Source organism: Notothenia coriiceps, unplaced genomic scaffold (assembly GCF_000735185.1).
Source record: "Notothenia coriiceps isolate Sejong01 unplaced genomic scaffold, NC01 NC01_scaffold00002072, whole genome shotgun sequence".
NCBI lineage: Eukaryota > Metazoa > Chordata > Actinopteri > Perciformes > Nototheniidae > Notothenia > Notothenia coriiceps.
In genome coordinates this window covers 190959-202997 of record NW_011334773.1, presented here as the reverse complement: position 1 = coordinate 202997, position 12039 = coordinate 190959, and the positions used below count along the sequence as shown (strand labels likewise).

Sequence of the window (12039 nt, the reverse complement as noted above, 5' to 3'; positions counted from 1 at the left end):
CCCCCGCCTCATCTACAGAATGTGACGTTCTAATACGCAGAATTACAGAATAAAAGCACACTCACTTCATTTGGATTATGTGTGATATACAACATAGAGAGCAGAAGGGTTGCTGGTTTTCGTCTTTAGCCAAATATCTTTCCTACATAGCCCAATACTTCCTTTATGTTTTCTCTGGATCTGTTGTATGATAATGTAATTTTGTTCATTTGGTCTGTCTTTCTGTCTTTCAGGCACCTGTTAACACTTATAGCCCAACGGGGGAAGACACTGATGCTTTGATAGACAGTCAGCCAGAGCAGCAGAATGGGGCCTGCGAGCGGACACCTGACAATGACAGGTAGGAGAGAGGTTGCACAAAACACATACAGTACTGAGTCTAAACTGCGGACTGTGTATATTTCCATCTACCCTGATGGAGACAGACAGGACTGGACAGGTTTAAGTGTCATGTCTTGTGCTGAAGGTGTGGCTTCACATCGAGGTGATTTGATTCAAACTGTAACACGTCTGATAATAAAAGCGCTATAGCCATCGGACATGAGAGCTTTCAAGGATCAAGCTGCATTAGAAACAACCCTTTGTGAAACTGGACTGGGATACATTTCAGTCAGCTTTGTGTGCTTAAATATTCAGGACAATGTGCATTTGGAAACTTCAAACATCAATTATTTGACATAACCAATAGTAACTGCACACTAAAATATGATAACAAGGACTTTCAAGTGTTTCCAAGACTGAAGCTCCCTGTGCCCCCTTGTGGCTACTGGAGCTCAACACTGAAACAGTTTCCTTTTCCTACTCATTCAAATCACACATGATTTAAATTGTTCTCTCTCTTCAGCCCAGAGCCCGTCCCTGACGAGGTTCCTGAAGAACCCTCTGGAGACCCTGATACCACTGACTTCTCCAGAGTGCCGGAGCAGGCTCCATTCCCTGAGGTTGGTGACTCTTTGTTTCTACAGTATTCCTCCTTTGTGAAAGGGCACAGCCGATGTCTGCGTCATCCTCTACAAACATTAACATGTAGTTTGGGTGTAACTTTGCATACCTGACTGGAAAGAAACACTCTCTTGCATCTGCTTTGCTGTAGTGTGATAGTCCATTTACAATCACAGTGTGTTGCATTCAGTGTGTGCTAGATGATGTGTGTGTTTTTGTGCACAGAGCTCCACTCCTCTCCTCGACACCAGCGCTCAGAGATCGAAGGCAGATCTGGGTAAGCGCCGAAGTCGGTCGCGTCCGCCACTCTCGATGCGTGGAGGTTTCTCTTTCTCAAATGAAAGTCAGGACTGGAGGGCCCAGGACACCACAGGTGATTACAGCATCCATACTGTTGAATGATCTTCAGTACATTGAGGGCATGAGCTCTAAGTTACAGTTTTTTTATAACTAATCAAGCAATTTCTCAATAAAGCAGTCTGGAAATGTTCATGTACTGATGACTGAACGTTATATTGGTGATTTTAGATGAGAAGAAGGCATCGTCTAAGCAAAGGGATTCAGACTCTGAGGAGGAGCAGCCTAAACCGAAGATAGCTCGTTCTCCTCCCCCCTCTCAGAGAGTCCCCATGTTCACTGGTTTGAACCCTGCATCCCTTATTGTAAGCACTATCAGAGTTTGAGAATCATTTACTATGTTTTACAGTTTTTACGATAAATAACTTGATACGAATGGGTGGCATTTAAATTGACTTGAATTCAAATGTCCCCTCAAGGCTCAGCTGAAAAGGAGAACAGGTGGAGTAGGAACCAGAGGAGGCGAGGAAAAGGAAGAAAACAAGGAAAGTCGAAATGAGGAAGCGGCTCCATCTCCCTCAAAACCCTCCCGCTCTCCTCGCCCGGCCGCTCGTTCTCCTCGCCCGGCCGCTCGCACTCCTCTCCCGGCCGCTCGCACTCCTCGCCCGGCCGATCGCTCTCCTCGCCCGGCCGCTCATCTCCCCGGGGCGGCCCGAGTCCTGCCACCCATAGGTGGTGGGGGAGGAGGGTGAGAGCAGATCATGACAGCACAGAAACTTAAAAAATCCTTTATATGATGAGAAATATGGTATGTGTCTTAATCATGACCTGTGGTTCTGTGTCATTCAGGTCTGTCTCCTCTCCCGCCTGGCTGAAAGAACTGAAGTCTAAGAAGCGCCTGAGTCAGCACGACAGCGAGGCTTAGCCAGACGCAGGTGAGCAATATGAGCAAGGGGAACATTGAAATACCAAAGACAGTTATTCTTGGCCACATAATAAAATATTAATTCAAAAAGGAAGTTTGTTTTCTGCTTTTCCCTTGTGATAGACCTAGCATGTTACCAGATTACCTGGGTTTCTTTCGTTACATTGTAAAGACGAGTCACATTTTTCAGCATTTTTGAAACAACTACTTTATGTATCAATTTAACGCTTCTTTCTTTTTCTTTTTACATTTTACTAGCATTGTGAGTTGGTCAAATAAACACATTTTAGCTTCTTCTCATAAAAAGACGAGCCAGATTTTCCTATTTAGCAACGTGATTTAGCTACTGGTTGTATTAACAAGCACATCAGAGCTTTCACAGCCTGCCCTATACATTGCTAGTGATCCGTAATGTAATGTAAAATACTTAACAGGATCAGCCATAGAGGAGCGTTGAGCACGAGCGTTATGATCTTTTTGAGATATGGCTAATTGTGAAGGCGTTATTTAAGAGTTAATATGCTTGTGAGTCATGATGTGAGACAGCTGGATAGGTTTGCGATAATAGAAAACAAGTGCTTTGGACTTTCCGGCAATGCTGTCAGGAACACTTTAATTGAATGCAACTGTAGAAGAAGCTGACAGCAAAGACAAAAGCAGGAAGTGGGCCATATCTCTGCAGAGCTTTCTCCTATCACCATGTTAAAGTGTGCACTGGGTGAAAAGGTTCTCTTTGTTCCTGAATGCAATCTACTCTGCTTGATGCTTTTTCAATTTGCCTATTGAATCGCCGCTTGCATCCATTTTCTTTCTTACGTTAACAGCTGCAGATTTAAATGGAAAATGTTGATGTTACAGGGTTATGTGTTTGAGTGCCTCTTTGACCCTCCATGCTACACATTAATGCACTCTTGGGTACTTAGAGTCTATTCCAACAAATGACATGTGATAACATATATGCATAAAGTCAATGACCTTAGTCTGTGATAATGGAAAAAAAATGGAACAAACAGAAATTGCACTCTGTTCTATGATTTGCACTAGATTTTTATGTTGTCTTTTTTCAAAATGCTTCACTCTTTTATTCTTCCTACCCGAGTTTGAAATGTAAATAATATGCTATATATAATAAACTTTCCATGCTGATAAATCAAATAATCATTAATACCTTACACTGCACTGTAACCTTTTTATTCTCTTGACTTTTTAATGACTGTTTTTAAATGTATATGAATATCATTCTATAATGCATTTCTGTTGCATACCAATGCTTTTAATGTTATTTGTAAAGCACTGTGAATTACCTTGTATTGAAATATTCTATTTTTAAAAACTTGCCATGCCTTCCTGAACTTTTCTTCCTCTGGTTCCCTTTAGGAGACACTGGGACAAGGCCGTTCAGCAAGAATCAATCCATCTCAGCTGCTGCTGCTGCTGGCAGAAACTTTGGCATGATTGCTCCATTTTCCACTTTAAGTGCCTTATTTCGGACATTTACTGAGAAATGCAACAGGGGTATTCAGGCTTTTGCTGAACGTAGTGGCCATCAAGAACTTGTCTGGCCTGTACATGAAATATGGTGCCAAGTCTGTGATGTTTTCATTCCAAGTACATGATTTATTTTCTGCTGTACAGAGGCTCAATGGAGGCAAAATACCCCATTGTAATTCAGAGCAAAGCCATGGACTGTCCTATTGTTTGAATGTATAAGTCTAATATTGACAGGACCGATGACACTAGGCTTCAGCAGGGTATCGCCTGTCACACACACCTATGTACAGAACATACTGAATATACATATAGATTGCATCTTGTGTGTATTTAGTTAAATTGTACAAAATGCTTTTTACATTATCTTTCTAATCACAAGTAAACCTTTAAGCACTTTAAGAACATTTTTAACAAATGATGGTACATCTAAGCAATACAATAATCAAGTACCTTACTGTAGTATCATGGTCATTGGTTTGTTTTAATTGTTTCACCATGTATGTCTATTCTCTTTCCAGTTCCAAAATGTAAAATGTACAATGACTAGGATTTTATAAACATTTGTATTGATTCATATGAAAAATAATCTATCAACTATTGTGTTTATAAGTTCAAATTGACAAATTCTTCTTATTGTGCCTTTAAAGATGCACTTCCTGGATTTTGTCCAATCGACCAGTGAGCTGGTGAAGTATATTTCTATGCTGTAACAGAATCAGGAATTGTTTTTGTAAAATATGAAACCCAGAAAAATGCAATCATCTACTCGAGATGCTTTTATGTGCCTTTTTCAATGTTAAAGAGTGGCTGTCATCAATGCAGTAATCATGTATGATCAATGTCATGTATAATAAGAGGAAATTGAGGGAATTTTATTAAAACCTTTTTCTATGAAATGCAATAGAGTGTGTGGTTTTTTATGGAAAAGATAGGTGGAAGTGGAGCATTCAAACATACACACCATCCGGTCAGTTTTAAGATACACCTTGAACAAAGTCTCATGTATTGTGTCCACTAATGCATTGTTATCTAAATAGATATGTGTTCTTGTTGTGCCAATCATTAATTTAGACTGTTTTGCTGCGAGTTGCAGAGTGTTGGAGATATAAGCCCTAAAAATATCTCCCTTCTCTCGAATATAATGGAACTAGATGGCACTCGTCCTGTGCTGCTCAAAGCAGCCAGGAAATCAATTTGAAACACTTATCAGCAGTGTCTCTTTCCAGGAATCATTTCAAGACTTAGTATGCAGTTTTCGGATAGGAACGTTTTTCTTAACACATTGCCGTTTAGAAGAAAGAGTGCATCTACACAAAGTTGAGGGGCACTCCTGTGCTAATGTTACATCTAAGTCGAGGAGGGCGCAATTAATCCTATCTTACATGTTTACATCCCATGCTGTCATTAGCATTCTTACATAAAACAAAGTGCTTTAAGCAGCTGGTATCTCCAACTCATCCCCCCAAAAATCTGACTAGATAAATAGCACTCCAGCTAAGAGGAAAAATATGTATTATTGATTTTGGGGTGATCCTATATAAAGATAAAGATGAAGAAACAGGCAGAAGACATCATTGCAAGATAGCTGTGTGGGGCCAATACTGCTGAGTGAGACTGATCTCTGTTCATTCTCTTGAAAAGTGCGTGTGCCCGCTGTAGGATCATGGGCAGGATGGCAGCGTTTGCCAGTGTGCCAGGGGCAGAGGGGCAAGCCTATTGAGAAGCAGTGTGATGGACACAATGGGTGCGACAGACTTGCTGCATCAACAGGCTTTTTGCTGCTGTGGCCAGAAACAAACCATAAATACCCCGACTGGCCTCCACAGAACGCTCGCCAGGCCTCCACACCCACAAACACCCTCACACTGAGACAGACAGGAAAGAAAGAAAACAAAGGGGAAAGACGTGGTGCAGTGAAACACAAGCAATCCAGGTAAAGCAAATTAAGATATTCCCTCTCTTTTAGGCTTTTCTTGTTATCCTGTCTCCCTGTCCCTTCTTCTATCTGCTTGCTTCGTAAGAAGCATTTTGTGCGTGCACTGTTGATGTGATTTGATTTCTTACAGATAGAATGGACACAATAGGATTACGTTAAATAAACAAGTAAAAGTCTGCAAAGGTAGATTTGTGAACTATCAATGCAAGCAGCTCATAAAAAAAAATGCTTGAAGCCTTTCCTGAGATGTATTAAAGTTTGATAATTGTTGTTGGTGCAATCAACTGTATATACCCCAAAACATTACAGCTAAAACAAATTAAGAGTAAAAATTAATCCGATGTTAGCGCTCATAGGATTAAACAATGTTGTTGCTGTTCTTTAGAGGCAAAATGACTGACAAGCAGGGAACCCCAGACCAGCTGCCAGCAGAAAAGGGCCAAGGAGGGGCCGGAGTCACATATCAGGTAACTCAATAATCACATGTCCACAAATTATTATATGTGTCAATTTGAGATCGGTCAGAAATACCTTGACTTGGACTTTGTTGGAGATCACATTCACCCGACTCTCCACCTCTTTTGCAGTTGGCAGTTTTTGAGTTTGAGAACTTTCGGGGAAAGAAGGTGGAGTTCTCTGGTGAATGTAAAGATGTGATGGAGAAGATGCAGAAGGTCGGCTCAATCATCGTGGAGTCTGGACCGTGAGTAATCTAGTTTCACTTCATTGACTTTCATACAATATTTATTGCATCTGCATCCAGTTTTCTAGCTGTTTTTCTTGCTTGGCATTATTTTTTAGCATTTTGATGTAATGCATTTTCTTTTTACCTTCAGATGGGTGGGATATGAGCGTCCAGGTTTTGCAGGAGCGCAGTTTGTGCTGGAGAAAGGAGAATATCCCCGTTGGAGCACCTGGACCAACTGTCTGGACAGCTACAGCCTGAGCTCATTCAAGCTTCTGAAAGTGGTCAGTATAATAAGTGTAATATTCACAAATCCTCTCAAACATGATAAACCCATTGTTTTTTTTTCTCTGCAGGATAGTGCAGATCATAAGCTGCACCTGTTTGAGAATGCAGTGTTTGAAGGTAGAATGATGGAGATTGTTGATGATGACGTCCCCAGTATTTGGGCATATGGTTTCCAGGACCGTGTGGCCAGTGCAAAGGCAATCAATGGAACGTAAGCTGTAACCTTTCCAGTGGTAAATGTCATATTATATATTTGTTCTATTTTTAAGGAAAAGTAAAACACTACTCTTTCTCTTCCCATGAAGGTGGGTGGGATACATGTACCCAGGCTACAGAGGGCCCCAGTATGTGTTTGAGCATGGAGATTTCAAGCACTGGAACGATTGGGGAGCCAATGCACCTCAGATCCAGTCCGTCCGACGTGTACGGGACATGCAGTGGCACAAGAGAGGGTGCTATATTGCCACCACCCCTACACCTCCCAATCCCGCCCCCGCCCCCGCCCCCGCTCCCTGCCCCCAATCCAAACCCAACCCCTAAACCTAACCCCAATCCAAACCCCACTCCCAAACCGAACCCCACTCCCAATCCTAACCCTGCTCCCAACCCTAAATCCCAAACTCAACCCCAACCTTAACACCATCACCTCCTGCACCACCGGGCCGGGCTAAAGGCAGCTGGCCAGTCCCCAGTCTCTCTATACTACGCCCCCTGTTAGTCTAGACTCTAGAGAATATATATATATCACCATGCAATTTTGGAAAACTGTAACTAACAATAATGAAAAATGTTAATTTGTTGGAAATAAAGGTTTGGCCCTGATTTTGGCTTTCTGATCATTTTTGCAAGTTATTTATTAAGCATAAATAATTCTAGAGAGGTGTTCTTTTATTCACAGTATTGTTAAAATTGCATGACTATTAAGCATTAGGAGCAGCACTGGGAAACCATATATAAATGTTTGGGGTGGTTAAATGGGCACTTGTTTAGGTACATTTTGGGACAGTAGAAATCAAATATTGATATACATCTTTTAAGTTCCCATTAGTCTGTTAAATGTAATTTGGCACTATACAATTAGGAAAAATAAAATATTGACGTGACCTAAAAGCGATGGGCATGTAATGTAATCAGTTCAAAATGACAACTTTGTCAACAGGTTTAGACATTGCTAAATGACAGGATTATGTTACCCCTTTAAAATTAGTGACATGTATCCCAACAAATAGTCCTGCTAGATATAAAGTAAAGCACCTTTCAAATGATAAAACTCATAAATTATGAGTTTTATAATTTGACCTATGTAACCTATTATTATAACATACTATGAGTCATAATATGTTGTAATTATAGGTTAAATTTTACCAATGTACTCTCTAATATTCATGAGTCTCTTTGGTTGTCAATGAATCAATGACAGGGCTGAAAAATCAGTCATTGGTTAAACAACAGCTTGTCCCGCCCTCAAAAGACCAGTGATCCAATCAAACGTCACCTTCATTCAGCAGGCTCGCGAGGTGGGCGGCAAACGCGCAAAATTTGAAAGTCGACCGGAAACAACGTTAGAAGAGAGGAAAACAGTGTGCTCCTTAGCATGTCAATGCTTCAGTGTATATTTAGGACTAAATTATAATAACCTGCATGGCAGTCTGGTGAGTAAAGTCCTCCCGTACACTTTGGTCTCTTGAAAAGTAACTGAAGGACACTTCTACGTGTCGCGTCAACGTTTTTGTTTGATAGCAAAGTTAGCAAAGGTTAGCTAACGTTAACTTAGCATGCTAAAGGGTCGCTTTGTTGACATTTGTTGACAGTTATTTCCTTAGCTTTTCTAAAACCTTCGTCCTCCGTCATAGATACCTTTTATTAATCAACGCGTTTCATTTGAGTACTTACTTCCTTTTACTATCTGTGTGTCATTCGCACAGGTTGTCTGTTGTTAAGAAACAATGTTGAAGTTCAAATACGCGAGTCAAGGAAGCCTGCAAACGATGATGTCCTCTTCGGACCCCATCACCAGCCGCAGCTCCAGGCTCAACCAATTATTTCAGGTAAAGTTGTGTATATCGTTGATGTCCTGATGCCATAACTGTAGACGAGCAGCCACCTTCTCCGCCAGCAGCTGCACAGACAGTGGAGCTCCTTCTCAAACAGTCAGCTCCAGACAGATTCAGGAAGTCATTCCTGCCAACAGCAATAACTCTGTACAACAAATCACCTCTGGCTAGCAGAGAACTCACTGCTCCATAGTTACTCTTTGATAACTTTCCTTAAAAAACATTATTCTTCCATCTGTATATAGTGTCTTCACACCGTACCTTTTACATTTATACTTAATTTAATATGCTGTGTCATGCACACTTAATGTAAATAATATCCTACATGTTTATTTTGTTAGCTGTAATTGCTCCTGCATTGTGTATATTTTACAGAATATATTTTTCACTGTCAATATGTCTATATTTAACTTTTTAGTTCTGTTTTAATTATATATTTTTTACATTTTATTATTTTATGTTTGTTTCCCACATTGGGGTCAATAAAGTAAATGTAATCTATGTTGCACGTCTTAAAAGCAGCCGCAGTAACTGTCAGCAGCTGATCCTATGTCTGTGTACCTTCTGCAGGGCCGAGTCAGCCTGTGTGGGCCACAGGGAGGAAGCACTTTAGGTCGGGAGGAGTGTCTGGAGGCTCTGCTGCTTCTCTACCAGGAGTGCATGTCCCCAGAGCTTATGAAGATACATCATGTGGCAAACTTTGTCAAAAAGTGTAAGCATACCCTTTACACACGTGCATGATATTATTTTTGTTTTGTTTTTTGTTTTGTTGTCTATCTGTGTTATCCATCTCATTAGTGGAAAGTCTGAAAGGTGTCAGTTGATTTGATTTGGTCAGCTTTTGAACATTCCTATTTATGTTTTTGGAGCTTTTGTTTTTGAAGACTATATTATTGATTTGGGCTCAACAGTCTGGAAAAAATATTTATTATTTAGTACTAATAATGGTGATTTTTGGTACATTATTACCACAAATATTGCAACTTCTCCAATTTCATTATTACACTTCTGATAATCTGATAATTGTTCAGCCCTTATTCTTTTATTTTGTTTCTGTTTTCTAGTTTGAATATTCACAAACAGTTTGTTATTTTCAATACCAGAATGACATCATTTATGTCATACCAATAGAAGTTCAATGTGTATGTCACTGTGTATCACAATAGAACACATTTTTGTAAATATAGTAAGTTTACATTTCAAAATCTTAAAAATGTGTGTCACTTAATTTCCCAGAAACAAAGAATTAAAGGCTGTCGGTGTGTTTGTGAATCAGTTTCTGAAGTGGTCTCCGAGCTGCGGGACATGCAGCCTGGTCCTGCTGACTTTGAAGTGTGTGCAGTGGTGGGCCGTGGGCACTTCGCTGAAGTCCAAGTGGTCCGAGAGAAGGCAACTGGGAATGTTTGTGCACTGAAGGTCATGGAGAAGGCCGTTTTACGCACTCAAGAAAATGTAAGTGACTGCTTTAATAGATTACTACAGTAGAGTCAACCAGTAGGAAGTATGTCAATGTCAACTTTAGCATTTTTTTAATTTGGTGTTACAACATTAGTGGCCTTTTTATACCAATTACAGTTTTATATGTCACATTAGGAATTTAGCACATTGATCTGAGTATTAAACATAAGATAAGAGATGGATGACTGGGACACACCGCCATTGTAAATATTGTTACTAACAGCTGTGCTTTTCCCGCTGTTACTAGTCAAAACTCAGAAGCCTGATATGCCTGAGCATTGTTTTTCAACCATTATCAACAACAGCTCAGTTTCTGCACACGTTTTTTAAAGGTCAATGATTTTAGACTTATTTCATTTAACCATGACATTGGTTTTGAAATGAACTAAATCATTGAGGGTTTAACCACTTACACATTACCAAAATGCAGTTGTTTATCACCAGATAAACATGAATAAGGTAAATTGAAAAGAAAAGCACATGCAAAGCCGTATCTGTAAGACTCAAAACAGTTTATGGAAATCTTGGGTTTTTTAATGTTTGCAATATCCTCCACGCAATCATTGTGTTTTTGTTGTTGTTCCAAAAACATTGCATTCTGAAAAAGCGCCACTGGAGGGGGTTGTAGGGTTGAATAAAACTTGTGGGCACTTTATCCCACAGCTGTGCTCTCTGGCATGTGACTAATAGAATAGATTTGAGTCAGAATAGTACATGAGCTCTGACAGGAAGGGCCTAACATGATCAATTCAATGAACAACTTGTATGAACATGAACTGCTTTGTTCACGCCACCTGGGCCTACTTTGCATAATCTTTGACACAATTCCATCCCACTTTGGCTATGAGCAACATGAAATGAAGATAGTCGACAAAGAGTGCATTGAAAAGTACTTTAATGTTCCCCATGGTTTAATAGAATAACAACATTGAAACCCCATTGGAGCTTTAATGATAGTAGCTTCTCAGTGTTTTAGACAGATGAGTTCATGTTGGTGACAAACACTGTGTAGCACTGCTGTTGTATTTATCTAATGTTTATATACTGATGCCTTTTTTAATTCTTCTAAGGTGGTTTTTCATGAGGAGGAGCGGAGGGTCTTGGCTCTGAACAGCAGTCCCTGGATCCCGCAGCTTCTGTACGCCTTCCAGGATACAGAACGGGTCTACCTGGTGAGACTGCTGATTTCTTTCTTCTCTGATGATGAGGATGAAATGAACTGGTTCCTTTACATACACTTCTACTTATCAGAACAAGGCTTTGGGGGTCTTTTGCAAACGGCCATAGACCAAAGGGGAGTCATTGTGTCATAAACATGCCAAGCCAATGGCAAACATTATGCAGTGCTTTGTGGGTGGATTATACATTTTAATACCCAGGGTCCTACTTGTAATATGAGTCCGATGGTACTTCAGTTAGTAACTGTAGTATACTAACTGAACAAATGTGATGCCACTGCCAGCTTTAAAATTGTTTACAAGAGAGGGTGTTTTAACTTCAGAGCGTTGTGTGTTTTCTTTCTGAACTGTGGGATTACAATGGTAAAGAAGTTACTCAAATTACACAAATTATTAGGGCACCAACTAGGGCTGCTCAATTCATCGTGTTTTAATCGCAATTACGATTTTGGCTTGCAACGATAATGAAAACAACATCATCAAAATAAAATTATTATTATTATTTTTTTTATTTTTTTTATTTGTATTGATTTTTCAGTTGAATTATACTTAAAGTTCAGGGTAATCAACTGTTAAAAACATACAGTTCACATTTTTTTTTTTCAATAAATGGATGCTTTCAAAGTAAATGGATAATCCTTTTTAATAATCGTGATTTCAATTATTGACCTAAATTGGGGGTGGGGAACCTTTTTCCACTCAAGGGCCATTTCAATTTGTACAACATCCTTCGAGGGCCGTACAAATTATTGAACTCAACGTCTGCTTAACTTGCCAAGGCACAC

The 12039-nt window shown here is 39.9% G+C and overlaps 3 protein-coding genes across 3 annotated transcripts in view; all 3 read left to right on the top strand.

Moving 5' to 3' along the window:
• The window catches only part of LOC104965506 (uncharacterized protein KIAA1671 homolog), an 8623-nt gene extending 4067 nt beyond the window's left edge, over nucleotides 1–4556 (top strand). The window contains exons 2-8 of the mRNA XM_010794463.1: nucleotides 234–340; nucleotides 845–941; nucleotides 1168–1315; nucleotides 1471–1604; nucleotides 1719–1987; nucleotides 2089–2174; nucleotides 3542–4556. Of these exons, the coding sequence (XP_010792765.1) occupies nucleotides 234–340; nucleotides 845–941; nucleotides 1168–1315; nucleotides 1471–1604; nucleotides 1719–1987; nucleotides 2089–2164 (831 nt within the window). The 3' untranslated portion in view covers nucleotides 2165–2174; nucleotides 3542–4556. The remainder of the gene's footprint in view (nucleotides 1–233; nucleotides 341–844; nucleotides 942–1167; nucleotides 1316–1470; nucleotides 1605–1718; nucleotides 1988–2088; nucleotides 2175–3541) is intronic.
• A 987-nt stretch (nucleotides 4557–5543) lies between these two features.
• Nucleotides 5544–7104, top strand: crybb3 (crystallin, beta B3). The gene is made up of 6 exons (XM_010794595.1): nucleotides 5544–5588; nucleotides 5977–6058; nucleotides 6179–6294; nucleotides 6428–6560; nucleotides 6633–6775; nucleotides 6870–7104. Exons 2-6 carry the CDS (start codon nucleotides 5984–5986, stop codon nucleotides 7102–7104), a joined length of 702 nt encoding a protein of 233 aa, XP_010792897.1. The 5' UTR covers nucleotides 5544–5588; nucleotides 5977–5983.
• A 1032-nt stretch (nucleotides 7105–8136) lies between these two features.
• The window catches only part of cita (citron rho-interacting serine/threonine kinase a), a 121082-nt gene continuing 117179 nt past the window's right edge, over nucleotides 8137–12039 (top strand). Inside the window, exons 1-5 of the mRNA XM_010794583.1 lie at nucleotides 8137–8216; nucleotides 8490–8612; nucleotides 9189–9330; nucleotides 9895–10070; nucleotides 11147–11248. Of these exons, the coding sequence (XP_010792885.1) occupies nucleotides 8511–8612; nucleotides 9189–9330; nucleotides 9895–10070; nucleotides 11147–11248 (522 nt within the window). The 5' untranslated portion in view covers nucleotides 8137–8216; nucleotides 8490–8510. The remainder of the gene's footprint in view (nucleotides 8217–8489; nucleotides 8613–9188; nucleotides 9331–9894; nucleotides 10071–11146; nucleotides 11249–12039) is intronic.